The following is a 20,208-nucleotide window of genomic DNA, read 5'->3' as shown; positions in this document are numbered from 1 at the left end:
ATTGGCAGAGTGGTTGGAAAGCACTGCCCCCCTACAATTCGGTCAGCATTTCACTTCATTGGATCTTAGAAGTAGCTCTGTTATGTCTGCTCCTGTGGGTCGTCCTTGACCACGAAGGGTGGTATAGATTGCTTGTCTTGTGTGATACCATTAACACAATGAGAAAAAAAATTGGTGAAAAGCTAAATCTATTGTTAAGATGTATTATTTGGGTTGTATTTTTGTTTAAACAGATGCCGGTTAATATTCTACATCATGAACGTTAGGTACAAGGTTGGCATTGTGGTTGTCCTTTTCATACCTATTTGCCACTGCACAACCGAGCGGCACCATGGCTGGCACGGTTTAGTAGGCTGCAGGTTGTTTATCCACTGCAAAAGCGGATCCATGCCATGGACGGTCAATGCTTTGAACAAGTCTAGGCACGTGCAGATGACGCTGTGGTGCCACGTCCCCGTGGTGTACCGACTGCCGTCACACAACGTGTCGCTAGCCCCGCCCCTGGCCCTGCTCGGCCCCCGGAGAGATTTGGATGCCTTGTGGGGCCAGCATACTACGGTTTGGTTCCGGTTCGACACGGCAAAAAGCCAGTGGGTGACCACAGACACCTCGAGAGATCTGCGCTGTCTGGGTTCCAATGTACCAGTGGAAAAGGGATACCGGTGACGATTGGCCACGTATGTGCATATGCATGTTGAATTTCTTCCGTACCATACGTAGACAACCGTGCTAATCGTCGGTGTGCTTGTGCAGGGCCATTTTGTGCGCTCTCTGGGCGAATGTGGGGATAAGGAGACGGAGACAGAGGTGCTGCTGCTGGAGCACGACGTGCCACACCAGCCCTTCAGCAAGGCCGTACTTGCATGCCTGCCCCCTCCCACGTTCAGCATCACAGCAGAGGTACGCATGAGACGTGTGACGATATGTCAATTCATCGATTGAGTTCAGTTCTTACGCCTGCGGTGTGTTGGTGTGTTTGGTCGTGCATGTGAGAATCCTTTACTTCAATGTTCTTTATTACAAGGCCCAGGGGCCACTGGTGGCCCCTGGTGGCCTTTGATGTGGCCCATGACGTGTGGCCCCCGACGTATAGGGCCCCGACAATAGACAAATGTGAAAACACCCCCCATCATCATCGTCGTGCTGTCAAACCTCAATAGTTTCAAGATGTTTGGCCTGCGTAGAATACCTTCTAGAGGGCCTCTCTGGAGCTCTCCCTCCAGTCGAGGTCCTTCCGCTGCACTGGCATGAACGAGACGCCACGGGGCTCTACACCTTTACCGCAGACCGTATATAGAAAATCCGTCGACCTGAAAGAAAGTCGATGGCTCGGACACATCATCGTAAGAAGAGAGGAAATTCACAGCGGAGGAAGGAAGGCGACGGACTTATGGAAGCACCAGTGCGGAGACCCGAGAGGCAGGCCTCGAGAGATGCGGATCAAAGTGGTGAGCCAGGATGTGAAGGACTCTGCAGTAGCCGGGGAGATGGTCCAGTACAGAAATGAATGGAGCAAGGGGACTACAGACTTTTTTCCTATAACGCTGTACTTGCGTCCCTGAAGAACACCGAATTGTGGAAAAATCGCATAATAAATAATATAGGGTAAAGCACAGTCCGCGATAACACGTGAGATGCATACGCAGGCTTAACAAAGACTTCGGGTACGTGAGTAGCATCTAGAAGCATCCAGAAGCATCCCGCCTTGTGTGATGCTACACCGAGGCAACCGTACAATCGCTTATTCTGCCTCGCACAACGCAGTTCTGTTCACTCGATCGCCTTTTATCCAATTCGCATCCATGTTATGAAAAAAATGTGTTCCCTAATGCATTCATCGCATTATATCTTATTCACGATGTGAAAACACGCAGATTTATAGGAGAACGGACTGTACTTTGAAAATATTCAGTCGCCTATTGAGAAGATAGAACGCCATTAGAATGAAGTTGGTTTACCCATGTATGGCTCACCCTGTGTTTTGTTTGTTGTAAGGCAGCGTTTTGTTGAACCTGGTGCTGTGTGTGTCCCGTACAAGGACCAGGCTGGCAGGGAGGATCTCTGTGCGTTGTCCATATGCAGTGTGGATCCTCCAGGCTGCACAGACATCGACGATGCCCTACACTGCAAACCGCTCGACAATGGGAACACCGAGGTATTCATTTGGTGGTGGTAATCGTGGTCACGGTCGCAGTAATTCGTGCCTATTCCTTTCATGGTTTTGTCAATGCTAGCGGAGGTGACAAGGGGAGTTTAGTGGCACAATGATAAGTGCACTGCACATTCATCCTGTCAAGCTGGTTTATCCAGTCATGGCTAACACCGGTACAGAGTGATATCTAAAAAAACTGCCCAAGTTCTCCCCTTCACCACCTGCATTGACCATCGTAATAAAGCAAGGTCAAATGACAATCGCGACCCATTACGGCATGGAGAAGCCCTCATCCTGCAGTGGATTGACAAAGGGGTGGACAATATTCCTGTTATTAAGTTTCCAAACATTGTTGCCTTAGTGCCCGTATTCTTGGTGTCTGCTCGGCTCAGGACTGACTTCAACATGGCTCGGTTCTGGCTTGATCTCCGTTGCCTCCAAAGATGTATGAGTGGCTCAGCTGTGCCTTGGCTCAGGCTCAGCTCACGGAAATTCTGAGCGTGGCTGGGACCATGCAGAGATATACGAGGAGGCACAAGGGACACAGAGGCTCAGGGCTGGAACCATGCTTAGAGGCAGCTTGGGTTTTAGGCGTTGCTTTTATGTGGCTTATTGAAAATTAGAATCAGAATATTTATACTGGAGGAATCCGATGAGCTATAAAGCTATTTTTCACATGTCCAGTAGAGGCGGGTAAGAACATTACAACAACAAACAGTACAAAAACATCATAGTAGTGCAAAGTACAAGAAAAATAAACAAATAACCCAAACGCAAACAAATACAACGAAACCATTCCCATCCTACCAGGCAAAGCCCACTGAGGTATTGATTTATTTTTGATTAGTGACCTGGCCACAAATGAATAGCTCAACAAAGTGGCTCATCATTTGGACATTTATAGCAGCGAAAATAATAGAAATAATCTCAATGCATGTTGCGCGAGAGCCAAGCCTGTGCCAAGCCATGGCTAAGACCCCACTGGCCTAAGTGTCCACATCACTGGCCGAATGCCTGGTTCACAATGAATGCACCAGGTAGTAATGGGTGTGCATTTCATTTCACATTATTGTGCTTTGGTTGGAGTGGCTATGGTGGAGGTTATGCATGCATGTGGAGTGAGCGACTTCCGACAGACGTCTAGTAGAAGGCGTCTTATTTATTAAAAGCACACAGGGCGATACACTTCGTAACGCGGCTACACCTAGGCTGTACAAACACGCAGCCCATCTCCGTCCTGCATAGCTACGCTGGCTGGTTAACGAGCGTAGCGGCGGAGACAGAGCTGCTCTTGCAGAAGAACCAGCCACGTGGTCGAAGACGAAGAGATGACGACGGTAGCGACGCAACCAGGACCCAGACCCCACGCTAACAGCCCGGAAGTTCTGATTCGGTGCTCTTTATATCTGCCTGGAGTGGCCAAGCTCCACCTCTGGCCACGCCCCCTTTCTAGAACCTTCTAGGCCCTTCGGGATGGTTCCCGGAGCTTCTCGACTGACTCCGCCGTTGACCTTTACCCCAGATACGCCCCTTCATAATAAGGCATTACGTAATGCAGCTATAACCTTAATTACCCTTACAGGCTGGCAGGTATCACCCTGTCATTACACATCCATGCATGTGAGGGTGGTGACGGTGTATTAATGTGTGTTCTAGGTTGGGGTACACATCGCCGATGTGAGCTACTTTATCCGGCCGGGGAATGCCTTGGATGAGGAGGCATCTCTGCGTGGTACCACAGTTTACCTGTGTGAGAAGGTGAGATGTGGATTTCTTCTTACCACAATATCAAGTGTTTTACGACCCGCCGATTTCATCTTTTCATTCTTAACTTTACGACATGATGTAAAATATTATGATGTAACGATCATCGCGGTACCAGTTTCCCCACAACTGTAATTGTATTTGACATTTTCACCACATTTCTTTGCGTGCTTTTCAGTACTTCCCGTATGAATAACGATAACTTAAACATGAATTAGATTTTAAAAAATGTGCAACAACAATGCTAAATATCTCTCATGATGTTTTAAACGAGGTGATTTTTGCGGATTTCTTATCATATGATGTACCGTGACATCATGAGCGGCAGGCTATCGGCGCAGTGGTAACACTCTTGCCTAGCAGCAAGGAGACGCTGGGTTTGATTACTCAACTCTTGTGCCTTTTTGCTTGCAGTTTTGTTTGTTCTCCCCCCTGTTAGTGAATGGGTTTCCTCTGGATTCATCAGATTTCCTCTAAATAAAACCCATACAATCTTAACTGGCATTCGCGAAAACATCTCCTTGCTGAACAGTTACCTGCAGGTGACTTAATCATGTGTGGGTTTGCTTGCAAAACACTCGTTGAGTTGGTGCATATGTATTTGCCAGATTGTGTTTATTGACAGAGAAGTTGTTGCGTTTATGTGTTTGTGCGCCTGCAGAGGATTGATATGGGCCAGAGTTATTGAGCTCAAACCTGTGTTCCTTGAGATCCAACGTCGACCGGTGAGATGCAGCAACAACTGTGAACTCGCGAGTGCGCACATTGCAACCCATACTCAGCAGCTAACGTGCGTTGTTGCCAGGTGCACATGTAATCCCATGATGCGTGGCACTGATAAAGTGTCATTGTACAGATCCACACAAGCATGTGTACATACATAAGCAGCCAAACCAGGATGGCACAATGGTAACACGTGTCTCACAGCAAGAATGGCCTAGGATTGATGCCTGACTTGGTTGCCTTTCCATGTAGATTTTGTATGTTCTCCCCCTATTTAGCATGGGTTGACTCCAGGTTATCAGGTTTCCTCTCATCGCTAACATAAACGTGTTATTACTACTATGATCCTTAACCAAGGAAAGCCTCACTGAATCTCATAACTTTGGGAGGGTACTGCAAAGCTTTTGCAGTCGAACAATGGTTGCTACGTATATATTCCAGTTGAGTAATTTGTAACAACCCAAACCGGTATTTGGCCAAACATCCCGCTGCTGAAAGAATGATTCGACTACCAAAAACTTGGCAAGACCCTCCTGAAAAAGAGTCTCGAGACTTTGCGAGGCTTTCCTGAGTGAACACCCTGCACCACTCCAATGTCGACGACTCCGCCACTCGACGGTGAATGGCGACGGTGCATGTGCTGTGCGCGTGCAGGCTGGCGTTCTCGTGCATATGGGAGATGACTCCAAAGGCTGAGATCGTGAGCACACGTTTTACCAAGAGCATCATCAATTCCAAGGTGATTTCCCCCCCCTCCCCCACAGACGTTCAGTTTTTGTAAAACTCTCGTTTGCTTTCACGTGTATTGTATCGGTGCCTTGCTATGTTAGCGCAGTTGAGGTTTCCGGATGGCTGAGAGGTCAGAGCGTTGAGCTTGCACCTCTGGGTTCACAAGTGTAGCGAGATGAACCGGGTTCACAAGTGGTAGTATGTATGTTGAACTTCTTTTGCACCGTACGTAGCCAACTGTGCTAATCGGAGGTGCGAGGTAGGACATGAAAGTAGTGAGTTGATGGTCTCTGTCCAGTCAACAATCACTGCACAAAACGCAGGTTTTTTTTAGGTTAGATCGTGTAAATATGTAAATGTGTCATTAAACCCACCCCCACCCGACACAGCCAACTAATAAGGGTTGTCACGTAAACAGAACATGCCAATTCGTCACGAGTACAGCACACGGGTGTGTTGTACCAGTGACGAATTGGCCACGTTCTGTTCATGTGACAACCCTTACTAGTCGGCTGTCGGGTGGTGGCGGGTTTAACGACACATTTATGTATTTACACAATCTAACCCAAAAAACCTGTATTATGGATGATATTGGTCACGAAAGCCTACGTGTTAAACTCACTGCACAAAAGACCACCAAATTACATTGCACTAAATTTGGTAAAATTCCAGCTTTGAGAATTAAAAAAATATACATTTTGCTGTCTTTGGGTGAGCGTAACCCTCAGTGGTCATCGGGAGCCACGTAGACATCTGTTGAGTTCTGGCTTGGGCTTGGATCAGGCGTGGCCATTGTGTAATTGCGAGGACCCCATGGTTCACCCGTGGTGTGTTAATCGTATCCCCACAGGCGTCTCTGACATACGCAGAGGCTCAGCTAATGATGGACGACGCCGGGCGGAAGGACCCGGTCACCAGCAGCTTGCGTGGCCTCAACTCCCTGGCCAAGATCCTCAAGCAGTATTAATGGGTGCACCACATTTAGTCGATCAGCAGGTCACCTGTGATGCGGTTAAGTGTGGTTACTCCCGTGTCTTCTAAGACATCCGGCCAGCGTGGAAGAGTAGGCTAAAATACATTGAGAGGGACTGTAAAAGGGTGTATCTCTAGAGGGGCCCCCTCTAGGTAAGAGAGTGGGGGGGAGCAAGGGGGGAGTCATAGAGAGGGGGGGTGTGGGATAGGGGAAGTGGGGTGCTGCTAGAGGGATTAAAGGGGCGAGCACGGCAAAATGCCGGGGGCGGGGGGGGGGGGAAGTGAGCGGGGCTGGGAGTGGGAGGCTGAAGAAGCTGGAGATGCGGAAATGAAGGCAACAATAAAGAAGTTAAGGTTGTACCTGGTTAATAACATCCTTCTAGATTGGAGTGTTACAGGCTACTGCGGGGCTACATTGTGGGCAATAGATGACAATGCAGTGACATAAATTGATTTACTCTACTTAATGCTCCCATGTCTGTGCTGCCCCATCTTTGCCAACGTGTACTGACCACCACGGTTAAGTACGGTAAAACCACCCCACGACCCGCATGACATGGGGCGGCCCTCATCCAGCAGTGGATTGACTTAACGAGCTGTGCATGTTCAACTCAAATATCTTAGTTTGTGAAGTGTCTTATATTAAGATTCTGTGTTGTTTTGGCTGGACATGATTATCGCTCATGTCCCTTCTCCACCCGTAGGGCATTGACTCTGGCATCCCCTGAGGTCCGATTCCACATGGACAGCGAAACCCACGACCCGATCGACCTGCAGACCAAGGAACTCAAGTGAGTCTCGTCAACAAGACACCTCCCATGACTGCAATCCGACTGTTGTGCAGATCTCTCTATCAGAATCAAAATATATATTTCTACTGGAAGAATCCGATGAGCTATAAAGCTCTTTTTTCACAGATGTCCAGTTGGGGCAGGTCACAACGTTACAACAACAAATAATGCAATCACACGTTAGGATTGCAAAGTATTGGAAAGGTAAACAAATAACTTAAACAAATATACAAATAAAACTAAACTATTTTTATCTTACCAAGTAAAACCCTGACCCCAAACGATAGCTGAACAAAGTGGCTTATCACGTAGGAAATTTATTATCGGCAAAATAATCTAAGATAAAGATTCTTGACCCTTGTGGTTGATGTGTTGTGGTGGCGGAAACTGGTGCGTGTACACAGGGAGACCAACTCGATGGTGGAGGAGTTCATGTTGCTCGCCAACATCTCCGTGGCGGAGCGCATGTAGGTACAATAAATATTAATTAATGCCACGTAAAAGGAAAACAAAAAAATAAAAAATATATAAAACAATAAAATTCTCACAACGTTTCGACTGCAACACAAGCAATCATCATCAGGTGTGAAAACCACAACAAGAAAATTTGAAAAAAGTGGCAGTTATTTTTAACGTTAGCACCACGGAGAGAGATTTGACAGTTTGTTCAGATGGACGAGTCCAACTATGTTCGGAAAAGAGGAGGGGGGAGACAAAAAATAATGGATGCGTTCTGACAGCCACCTTAAGCGTGATCAATCAATTAAGACCCAAAATGGTTTATCAAATCTCTCTCCGTGGTGCTAACGTTAAAATAACCACCACTTTTTCACATTTTCTTGTTGTGGTTTTCACACCTGATGATGATTGCTTGTGTTGCAGTCGAAACGTCGTGAGAATTTTATTGTTTTATATTTTATTATTTTATTGTTTCCCTTCGTGAATTTACCGAAAGAACCAAGAATATGAATCCCTGCAGTCACGGAAGCTTTAAATCAAAATGAATTAATGCATTTATTCACAGTGTTTATTTTAATATGATGTGTTTATAATGTTAGTATCTTTATGTATTAATATCCATTGTTTAAATATTATAAAGTACTTTTTCTGGGTGAACAAGGGAAACTTTCGATGCTATCGGACCGAATTAAGCTTTTAACACGTATTTCCTACTCGCTTAATGACCAAATCCTTTAATGCTCGGGTTCGTGGAACCAATTACCGTCTTTAAGAGGGGTTCTACTGTCTCTAGATTGCTGTTAACCTAACTTCAATATCATCCTCCTCGCAAGGAATTCAGAGGTCGCCGGGTGTCTCAAATTTTTGTTTGAGGTCTTTTGGTTTAACCGGGTGAGAACTCAAGAGACCATAATAGTCTCATTTGCAAGGGTCACCTGGGTCACCCTATGACGCAGAGATTACAGCTGGGACCCTGGCTTCAAAATCCAGCAGCCGCATTGAACATACTGTGTTATCAAGTGTAGGGAGTTGAAGGACTCGGCTCGTTTCCCAGCTACTCCACAGAAATAAGCAACAAAAAACCATCACGATAAATGTAGTACTGTATTTATTTTAGATAAATTCCAGCACTGAAATGTTTAAATATCAGGTCGGCTTATTGTGATGAACATTATGCTCAAAATGGGTGGGAATGTGCTACCCCCTACTGTGAAGCAGAGGTGTCTTGAAGCGAAGTCAGTATTGGCCTGAGCGAGCAGTTGCAGGGCTGCACCTTTTGCCTTTATCTTGAGATGTAGCCGTATAGTTTCCACTCGCCCTTATAGGCAGAACAACTCAAAAGCTGTGACGAACCACAGACAACGCTGGAAGGCAGCCAGGCACTGTGCCAGATGTAGATTAATCCACTTGCTGTACTGCCTTCTCCTGGCAAGCCAGGTTATGGAAACCTGAATGCCTACAGGAAGTGTGCTGAATAACGTTTTCTTTCCAATACACCACAACCCTTGCTGCTTCCCCAGCACTGAATTACAAGCCACGTGCGGGATAGTCACCTCACACACGCCGGTGTGCCTGATTTTTTTGCGCAGAACATCGAGATCCAGGTGGACTCGGCTAAGGCGTTGGCCGAGTTCCTGGACCGGGCGGCGGTGCCGGGAGCGACACCATACCTCAACACTCTGCTGCGCATCCTGGCCACGCGCTGCATGATGCAGGCCATCTACTTCTGCTCCGGCATGGAGCCCGACACCCACCACTACGGGCTCGCCACCGCCATCTACACCCACTTCACGTCGCCCATTCGACGGTGACGTGCTCTGGCGTCAGGCACACGCGTGAAATCGACCTTCGCGATTATTGAGGGGACTATGTTGTTGTCTTGGTGTGGTCTGGGATTGTGCTGCCTTTCCCAAGTTTAAGAATTTATTTATTAATTGATGTACTTATGCAATGTTAACTTGTCATTATGGCACACCTCCGATTAGCACGATTGGCTACGTACGGTGCGAATGAAGTTCAACATATAACTTGTATATCTTTTTTCTATTATTTACTTTTAGTGATTTGTTTACCTTTCCTATTCTTAGCACTCCTATCATCTACCTACTGGACGTCTTTCTAAAAAGAGCTTTCATTGCGAATCGGATTTCTCCAGGATAAAGATTCAGATTTTGACTTATTTTTCTAAAAGGTCCTATTAACGGGAAGTTTGGCCAATTCCTTAAATGGTTGTTTGGCTTGTGTTGGAGAAAAACTAGAGGATCCGGAGAACACCAACGCCTACAAGGAGGGTGACAGTGTTCCACGTGCATAATCAAGAATCCATTGCCGTGTTGCAGCGGCGGCCAAAAGTGAATTGCAATTCTGCCATGGATCGCTAACGATTTTGTTGTGGATCTTAAATAAGAACACAGATATGAGCAGGCAGCAATTTGCGTTACATCTGATGACAAATAAAAAATCCTCAACAAAGAATTAAATTCATACATTAACAAAGATAATTTCCACCAGCAGATGGTGCTAGAACGTGGTATGTCCAGAGTACAGTATTCTATCACAGCGTTAAATCCATCTGAGTCATTGTTTGCGTAGCTTTCTGGTGGATCGTGAAACCCGCTGAGATCCACCAGAATGAATCGCGGTGCTTGGTGGATTAATACCGCTGCTCCGTTGGCATCTCGTGGCCTAACCGCAGCCTGTATCTACTGTAAATTTAATCTTCATATTAAATAGAGGCTACAACAAATGTGAATATTGTTGTTGTCTCCCTGTACCGTTACAGATACTCGGATGTGATTGTGCACCGGCTGCTGGCCGTGTGCGTGGGCGCCGACCCCACGTACCCGGCGCTCACCGACAAGCAGAAGCAGCAGCAGCAGCTCTGCAACAACCTCAACTACCGCCACAAGATGGCGCAGTACGCCCAACGCTCGTCTGTAGCTTTCCACACGCAGGTGGGAGGCGGAAGTGTGGGCCACGTGGAGCTTGCACGGCGTGTGCTTAGGCACCTGATAATGCGTCCATTCGTCTCTTGAAAACCATTTTTAAGGTCACGAAAGCAGGCATCGTATTGTGGGTGTAGTAAGAATCAATTGTTTTCTATTCGCACGCTTACGTGTGGTGGTGCCGTGGCTGTACTGGTTGGCTACACTTGACATTGCTTTTCAGCATTCTTCTGTGTTTGCTGAAAAACCTAGTCACTTGGCACATTTGCCCATGATGTGACAACTTTATTTGATTGGCTCTGTCAGGTGATGGAGGATTATAGTCAATACAATTGACATTGTACCTTCACGATTGAACTCAAAATAATCCCCATGACATGATGCCAATAGCACAACTGGAATAAATTAGCGGGGGGATGTGGAAAATTACCTTAAATTTTGTTAAATAATTATGGGCTTGGTAAGTGATGCGCGTGTGTCTGCTCTTGGCCCCTTAGCGGTGATTAACGGCTGTTGTTGTTGTGGTCTCAGTTGTTCTTCAAGAGCAAGGGAGTGGTGAGCGAAGAGGGCTTCGTGCTGTTTGTGCGCAAGAACGCCATGGTGGTGCTCATTCCCAAGTACGGCTTGGAGGGGACGGTTTTCTTTGACTCCAAAGATCTCAAGCTCAACATTACCTTCGACGAGGAGGTAGGGCATGTGTTCACTTAACCGGGAGGCATTGGCATTTCCCGAACGGCTGAATTCCTCTTTAAACCCAGGACTGGCTTAATGCACTGGGACCCAAGCCCCCTGACCATCTCTCTACGATTAGGTTTCTATCAGATACACAGACACGTGGTTTAAGGTGGAAGAACGCAGTGAGATACGAAGCTCTGTTTTTTTGCCATTTGGCAGTGTGGACTATTACAGAGGAAGTTACACCGCTGGATACATTAGAGCCGGATGGCTCACAGGGCTATACCAAAATAAACTGAAAATGAATTAAATGATGTAAATGCGTTTCAAATATAAAACGGTCACAATTAAATATGCTTTGGAAATAACTGCCATGACGGAGCCTGTATTGTCACGGAGAGGACATCACATTAAAAATACAGTAAAATCCCTCAGATCCGGAAGAATTATAGAGAAAATCTAATGCTTTCTGTAAACAATGAGAAACTCGAAGGGCAGAAAAGTACTTGTAGAATAAAAACAAATGAGGGAAATAGTAGTTGATGCAAAAAGTGATCTCTAGATGGCAAAAAGCACATTTGTGACTAGTGGATCCGGTCCTTTCCAGCATGCCTTGCATGCCGCATTACATTGTCACTCTGCGTGGATAATGCACACAGCCTAATTTGGACCAGAAGCTCAAAAGGGTCAACATTTGCAGCCATATTTTAGGTATGTTCTTAACTGCAATTGTACACTCCATATAACCTAAGGGGGGTTGCATCTACTCCTTAATGATGGCCAAATAAGGCTTTAAAATTCCTTGGCTGGCCCGCACATCACGATCCCTCGGTTGATTTGGTCATTGCAGCCATCGGCTTCTCATGCCTGGTTTTCAACTCGCGGTGAGGTGGCCCAAGCGGTATTGCATTCGCTGTGTGTTGTGGAGGTTTGCGTTTCAAACTCGGTGGCCACTCCGGTTAATACTGTGGTGTGTATTAAGCGTAAAATATTTACAGGCTATCCGCTTTAACAGTGGACGTTAAAAGATCCTGTAACGTTATTCGTGTGCCAGCATCATGGTCCAAGGTTGGCAAATTACATGCAAATTACTTATTTGGGGAGCACATATCAATCGTTCGCCTCCTTTTACAAAGGCGTAGCAGTGACCTTGAATGCAAACGTTTTGAGAATCAGTGAGGCTTTTCTGAGTGACCCATGTAATAGTATGAATAATAACGTTGGGTTTACGTCAATCCGTGCTTGTGTGCAGGGCACTTGGCAGAGAGCAGTCAGCAGTAGTGTAGCGGTTAGCGCTCTGCGCTACGATCCCGGCGACTTGGGTTCGGTTCCTTCGCACGGTCAACACCAGTGATGATTATCTGAACCGGTCCTGGGCCTCCCCTAGGTTGACTCAGAACTCAATTGAATGCCTGGTGCGGTGTGTAAACATCGCCACTGGGAAGACAAAGGCGGCCGGGCATGGCGCTGGCGACCCACCCCCTTGTGTGCCGTGCCGGCCTTCATCTGTGCTCCTCGTCAACAGCACTTGCCCCAACAGTCTGTTAAGGCTACATTGGAGATTTGTGTTTTGTGTAGGGCCCCACGCTGTGCGTGGACGGCATCGCGCTGAACATGTTCGACCGCGTGTGCGTGCGCGTGTCACTGGATTCGTCCAACCTGCAGCACCAGCGGATCCGCATGCACCTCGTCCGCCCGGAGGTACTCACCGTGCGGCGCGACGCGCAACCTCGGAATACCACCGATTTGTATTGTGACCATGCTGCTGTTGCTGCTTGCTGCGCCAGCAGTAGTGCACAAAAAACAAACGCTCGCCGCATCGGAACGTCAGCGTGCCGAAAATTAATGACACAAGCCACAGCATAGCGCTTGTTGCCATGCAACCCAAACTGTGGGACCGTATAGTAAACCCATAGAGACACAGAGATACATAGGAGATACAGAGAGACCCATTATGATTCCTGGAGATTCATAGAGACTCATACAGATACATAGCAGTGCATTAAAAACAAGCTACTGTACGATTGTGGCCATGCAACCCATACTATGGACCACATTTTACACCACTGTAGTCTGCGCTCCTTCAATGGAGGGGGTGGCAAGATGACACAAACTCTCTCCTGAGGCTCTCCCGTGGCTATCAGACCCATCCATTGGCATTTAGCCCCTGAACGTAATACCCTTATAACACAGGAATAAAATATAAACTCCGGTCTTGGATGGAAAAAATATATCTATAGCTAGCATTTTGAGCTGCAGTCTGTTGTCCTATACCTCCTATAACTGACAAATTGGATATCACGCGATGATGAATGTATGAAGGAACGCATTTTTTGTGTAACGCGGATCCAAACTGGATATAACTCTGTTGAATGAATGGAACTACGTCGTGCGAGTAGGAATAAGCGGTTGTAACGGCTGCCTCGGCGTAGCATCACACAAGGCGGGATGCTGCTGGATGCTTCTAGATGCTACCCACGTTCCTTAGTCTTTGTTCAGCCTGTGTTACGCATCTCACGCGTTATTGCGGACTGCGCTTTACCCCATTAAATATATTATTTATTATAACACGATTTTTCCAAAACGCGGTGTTCTTGAGGTACGCAACTACCGGATTATAGAACAGACTGTATATCCAAAGACTATGGGACACTATCCCTACCTATATCAGTTGTGACTGTCCGTGTGTTTAAATCGAGCTTGAAAACGTCGTTATTAATTGGCTTTTCCTGGATTCTGATTGGTTATTACTGTGAGGGGAATCATTATGATTAGCTTTCATTGCATTTTGCATGCTGTGTAAAGTGTCAGTATCACTGTCATTATTGTTATTATTGGCTTTTACTTTATTTCTATTGGCTTGTATCTATACTTTAGTAGTTTTTTAATGTCCAGTCCTTTTTTGAGATATTTCGATATGCAAGGTGCTGTATAAAATAGATTTTTATTATGGCCCTAGTTCATTGCACAAGAAGGGCCATTATCTGAAACGTGACCTATTTAAATGATCGTTTGGGGCTGTTGTTGATGAATGCGAGTTCTCAAGATACCAAGCTAAGTCAGGGTGTGGGAGCCTTGGTAGATATCAGATTTCTTAACAAAACTCCATGAGTCTGTTCTGCATGGGTTTCCTCCGGGTTCTCTGGTTTCCTCCCATATCTAAAAAGAAGCATGCGTTGAAACTGGTATTAAGGTAGTTTACGTATCGCCATGGGCGGCAGGGTGGCACATTGGTAAACCCTTGCGTCTTGCAGCAAGAAAACTGGGTTTGATTCCCAACTAGAGTGTGTTACTGTGTGGAGTTGTCATCTTCTCTCCCCCTGTTCCTAAAAAGTCTTCAGACTTGGCGAAGTTTTTCAGTGTTAATAAGTGTAATAATAACGTATCACTTGTGTTGGAAATACTCGCATGTGTGTGTGTGTGAGAGCATTGGTGTAGTGGTTAGCACGCTGCGCTATGAACCCGGCAACCCAATTCCCACTCACCGCCAACACCAGTGAGGATTATCTGAACTGCTGTTTTGCCTACCCAAGGTCAACTCTTTCTTAAATGAGTACCTGGTGCAGTGTGTAAACATCAGCACTGGGGAGAGGTGTTGGCCACTTACCCCCTCGTGGGCCATGCCGCCTAACAGCAGCACAGTCTGTTAAAGGCTTATTTGGGTGACTATCTTCGTTGTACGTTTGTGCCATTTGTGTGTCCGCTGTCACAGATTCCAGGCTACAACCCTGCGGAGTCCACCCCATGGGGCTCGCCTTCTCCCCGGCCTAAGAAACCCAGACAGCACTAGTGTATCGTGGATGCGGTGTCAACAAGATGTTGGAGGAGGTGCATGAGTGGGCACACACTCTGGGTTTTACATCTGCAGAGTTAATTAAGTGTACATTGTGCTCGCAAGCAGAGGTGAACAATTGAAAAAAAGCGGTGGCGGTTATGAGAAATGCTACCCTGAAGTAACAGACGGTTTGCACTCTGAACTTGCAATCCAGAGGTCACCGGTTCTTCATTCTCCTGTCGCAGCAGTTCAAACGGTAGCGCAATTTTTTTTTTAATTTAGAAATTTTACCTTGCCAACCAGTACAATCAGCCAATTAAGGTGTATACGCGTCAAGATGTATGAAAGGTTTAGGATATCTTATGCCCCACTTCTTTGCCAGCCAAGACACTGACCCCCTTGTGATGAAGGTGATTTCACAAAAATATTGGTTACTAAATCCGTGGTGTTTATTGACTAACGCAGCAGTGTCCAACCCACAAAGCACTGTGATCCATTCTGGTATATCTCAACATGTTCCGTGATCTACCAGCAATATATGACCAACAGTTACCCGGATGGATTTAACCGACTAATAGAACACTGGAGACATGCCAAGTGATAGTGCGATCTATTGGTTTAAAATATATATTATTAATCCATTAATTCTTAGTCGGGGATTTTGTTTTGCCATCTGCTATAACAAGAATTGCTTTATATTAGAGGTGTTTATTCCTATTTGTCCCGAGATCCACAATCAAAATCTTTTGCGATCACCCATGGATCGCGATTCACATACCGGCTACCACTGATCTAACAGTTGAAAACCAGTTTAACACGTAGGCTTTCGCGACCAATATCCATAACACAGGTTTTTTTGGGTTAGATCGCGTAATAAATATTTAAATGTGTCGGTAAACCCGTCACCACCCGACACAGCCAATTCGAAAGGTTTGTCACATTAACAGAACGTGCCAATTTGTTACTAGTAACATCACACCGGTGTCTTGGAGAGCAAAGCCACAACATTTACAATCTGAGTACAATGTTTCACCAGTAATTACAACCAGCTTCATCAGGCGACAGCCAGATTCGTGGAGAATCATCGTTCCTTAATGCGCATGCATAATGTGTTGATTAACATATAAATAACCCAATCGGCAATGGATACCCATAGTCATATGCATTCATTGATTGCCCTCCCAATTCGCGAAAGAAGTGCTCACAAGAGATGGCTGTCGCCTGATGAAGCTAGTTAGTGCTGGCGAAATGTTGTACTTAGATTGTAAATGGTGTGGCTTTGCTCTCCAACACACTGGTGGACTGTACAAGTAACGAATTGACATGTTCTGTTTACGTGACAAACCTTACTAATTGGCTGTCGGGTGGTGGTGGGTTTAACAACACATTTATATATTTAAACGATCTAACCCATAAAACGTGTATTATAGTTAAAACCTACAATTGTGCCAGGTTTGGCCTGTCGGAGTGGGCCATTAGGGTGGCCACTCGGAGGGCAAAGCTCTGGGGAATCCGAGCAAGAGCTTCGAAGTATGATTGTGCACGGTGATACCCGCTGGGGTCTCGTGATGGATGGCAAATGGAAGATTTTTTTATCGCGAGAGGATTCCCTGCAACGGATGTTAGGTTACTTATTCTTGTGAGGATGCCATTTACTGTATGAAGGGGCAGCGGTCAGCTGCATAGAACAGAGTATAAAATTTTCCGAGCTGTTGCTGTTTAAATCGTCGGTTTAACAGAGAATTTCACCTCAGGTTTTTTTACACAGCTGCCCCACCCCTCATCGGACTCTGTGCAATCACACAAGGAATGTTTTTGGAAAAAATGTCGGTGTCAGAAAATTTTAAGGTTTAATCGTTTACAAATGCGCATTTCGTTACAGCTCCTCTTGTCCTTTAGACGTGCAAAGATAATTTCTGACAAAATATTGATCCGTTTTCACATTGTTTCGTAAATGGTCGTAACTTTGCTCACGTATACACAGTACTTGGGAAATAATTCTGAGCTCCTGGAGTAATGGTAAAGATTTGAGCGAGTTAATGTCTTTGCGGCTTTGTGTAAATGTGTTTAACATTTTTTAGCTGAATCGTATATTTACAAGCATGTACACATGAGTTATACGCGTTTATATACAAAATTAAACCGATTTATTTTCCATGCATCTTCTGTTATTTTGGTTACTTTAAGTTACGTTTTCCACTACTGGATGAACATCTCGCCACGTGATGTTGGATGTCAGGTTTAGTTTGACCATACTTCATGCTGGTCACTGTTGGATGATAATAATGTCCACTTGCAATGCACCACCGCGCAGTATTCACTCACCTTCGAATCGAGTCCTGCACCACCGTTTCACATGCAAATTTGATTCTCAATCCCTGGGCCAACTTGCTCCTGATTAGCATGCGATTTGCCACATTTCGATCTCGGGTGTGATTAAATGCCAAAGCAAAAGCGTGAGCTCGAATGTTTGTCCGTGTTCTTTTCAAACCACCAGTCGAACGCCGGCCTCTGCCCACTCCGACCGTGCGGAGGCCCTGGCCGTCGGGGAGGCCCTCATGGTGCCTCACGGCAAACGTGGGGCCCGGGTGGGCGCGTCGACGGTTGATCGCGTACAGGCGGTGCAACTCCCACAAATGAAACATCACACCTTGCTGATCTCGTGTCCAGGAGCATAAACGATCATCATGCAAACTCCGGTCATCCTCGCAGCAGCAGCAGCTCTTGGCCATCGAACAAAGACGATCACCGCTTCCTTCCGATATTAGAAGCCACGAGCTATGAACGACTCGGAGGTTCGAGCAACCACAGCCGAGTGGGAAGGCAGCAGCAGCCCAGGCGGTGAGCCAGCTCCAAAATCCCCCAAGCACTGAAGTTCTCGATTTAGTACATTGAAAAACACGACGGTAAGTGAAACAACGTAAATCGAAACCAATTTTGCCATTCACTTGGAGGGCCGTCCATAAATGACGTCACGCAATTTTTGACCTCTCGTCACTCGGCGTCACAAAAAGTCAGACCCCCCCCTCAAATATGACGTCACAAAGCTCTGCAACCCCCCAAAACCATATTTCCATTTTGAAAATAAAACATGCTTCAACTATTGTCATTGTAGTGCATGGCGCTGCACTGATGTTGTAGGAGTGTTATAACAATTAGTGTTATAACAATTCTATACTTAAAGTTGCGCATTTTGATGTGACGTCACATTTCTCAAACCCCCCCCCTCCCCCTCGTCACACATCGTCACAAATGTCTGACCCCCCCCCCCCCTCCCCGAGATGCATGACCGCGTTACCGTGTTCATTCTGTGGTGAAGGGATGAGGAAAAGGAAGAGGGAAAAGCATCCAGCGCCGCCGCACGCAGGCAACGTGTTTATCACACAGTGGTCAAAATATAAAAATACATATGTAGTGGGTTCCACGGAGACTGGAGACGTCTTTAGAGGCAACACGGTTTATTTGTAACTATGAACAGAACTCCCCTTAACTCCCACTATCTAGGGAGGTACAGCCTCTGGGCTAGTGTGCCATCGCACTGATCAAACCTGGCTCTCAGCCCTCTGGCTATCTGTGCCCTAGGGGAGGCTAACTGACCCGACCCAGCCAAGGTACGGGTCCTGACCACTGGTCCGCGCTCGGCCCCGACCCTTATAAGGATGTCGGGTCCCAGGGTCCTAGCTAGGCTGGTCTTTTGTTCTTCGTCTTCGGAGCACTGCCCCGAGCTGTCCCAGAGGTGCCCCTTTAATACACCTCTCGGGGGCTCTCTGCCCCCGGTACCGCCCCCTCTCTAGAACCTTCCAGGGGGCTCTGGAAGAACCCCCCAACCCCTCACCTGGGGCCTGGCTCTCTCAGTCCTTCCCCAGCTCAGGGTGGCACCCCCTATGGGCTTGTGCCCGCAACTGCAGGTAAGTATACCGACGGTATAGGATGTGCATTTATTACGCTACATCTATGCGAGACAGGTTGTGGACAAGAGTCTGCTCTGCGGGAAGCAAGCAATGCCATACGAATGAGATGAGCTCGCGTTCGATGCGGGCAGTCTTGAGGACGACCGTCGACAGGCACGCGTGGAGGCACGCCGTGGTCACAGCGCAGCGCCGACTCGTGTAGGTGGTGATGGCCCAATTGTAGAGAGGAATTCCGGAGCTTCGAGCAGATGTAGCCGAATGTAGGATAGAGCATCTTGAGGAGCGTTGCCCTCGACCCCCTCCGGGAGGCCGTATGGTTTACTTGGCACTCCTGTCCCTTAGAGTCCAGTCTGATGTAAGCCTCCTCAGGTTCCAGCAGCCTGGCTTCGTAGGTCTTCATTGCACCGCTCTGCTCGTCTAGCATAGTCTGAAAGGTCATATGTGGCTGCCTCCTGAATCTTCACCCTCCTGCAAACCTTACTCGACATCTCGTTGAGGACCCGAAGAAGGGCAGTATTCTCTTTTTATTTTACAAAAGGGCTTGTAAGAGCTCTCGTTCCTGCCACCGGGATCTCTGGTGTCAACTTGAACGGGTGGGGGGGGGGGGGGGAGACAAAGCTATGGCTTTTTTCCCAGGGGATCTGTCTTCCATGGAGCACAAAGATACAGGCGGAAGGTCCCCTTGGCCTAGCCATGAGGTCAGGCTCGAGTTGCTTACTGAGGACCCTACACCTAAGGAGGCTGTGGATCGCCCTAGGAAGCTCCAAAGTAGAAAACCAGCTTTCCAAGGCCCCCTATAAAGTGCCTGAGGCCAGGTAGAAAAATAAGAAAACTATCAAACAGGAAAGCGAGTGGTTATGTTGGGTCGAAAAAGGTAATGTTCTAATGTAGGGGTTGGAGCGGTCATTGCTGCTTACTCGACCATGACGTCACTGCAACTCGTTGGATTAACACTTTTAAAATAAAAAATCACAACGCGTACTGAACATATTATTCCGAATCGGTTTTAGCACCACTACCACCATGACACAATGGCAAGGCTGGCACATCGCAGTGCAGCTGCTAGGCTGAATCATATGAATGAATATAATCAAATCTAGAAAATCCTTTATGTACCCAGGAGAGCCACATTGAGTCTCGAGACTCATTATTAGCTCCGTGCTGCATTAAGATGTTTGGACAATTTCAAGCATCAGGGTTCGGCACGTAGGAGGAAACCGGAGAAACCCGCAAATGTTGTGAAGCTGGCTTGGTGGTAGAAGTCAGTCCAGAACATTTGGCCCCACACCTATCACTGTAACGAATCGGTGTT

The 20,208-nt window shown here is 46.8% G+C and overlaps 1 protein-coding gene across 1 annotated transcript; it reads left to right on the top strand.

Moving 5' to 3' along the window:
- Window positions 1-6,374: 6,374 nt before the first annotated feature.
- On the top strand, window positions 6,375-17,002 carry LOC142923784 (exosome complex exonuclease RRP44-like). The gene is made up of 5 exons (XM_076064762.1): window positions 6,375-6,379; window positions 10,373-10,544; window positions 11,067-11,222; window positions 12,789-12,911; window positions 16,970-17,002. The coding sequence occupies exons 1-5, from the start codon at window positions 6,375-6,377 to the stop codon at window positions 17,000-17,002; spliced, it is 489 nt and encodes a 162-aa protein (XP_075920877.1).
- Window positions 17,003-20,208: the final 3,206 nt, after the last annotated feature.

This window comes from Petromyzon marinus, unplaced genomic scaffold (assembly GCF_048934315.1).
Source record: "Petromyzon marinus isolate PM22_M1 ecotype Great Lakes invasive population unplaced genomic scaffold, UKy_Petmar_22M1.pri1.0 PM_Scaffold_7, whole genome shotgun sequence".
Classification (NCBI taxonomy): Eukaryota; Metazoa; Chordata; class Hyperoartia; order Petromyzontiformes; family Petromyzontidae; genus Petromyzon; species Petromyzon marinus.
Note: the sequence above shows the minus strand (reverse complement) of the source record. Positions and strands in the feature narration are given on the sequence as shown.

Bases quoted from the DNA above. Each gene is read 5' to 3' on its own strand.
- LOC142923784 (XM_076064762.1), top strand. The intron at 11,223-12,788 runs GTAGGGCATGTG...TGTTTTGTGTAG, and splicing joins ACATTACCTTCGACGAGGAG to GGCCCCACGCTGTGCGTGGA. The intron at 12,912-16,969 runs GTACTCACCGTG...ACGTATACACAG, and splicing joins TGCACCTCGTCCGCCCGGAG to TACTTGGGAAATAATTCTGA.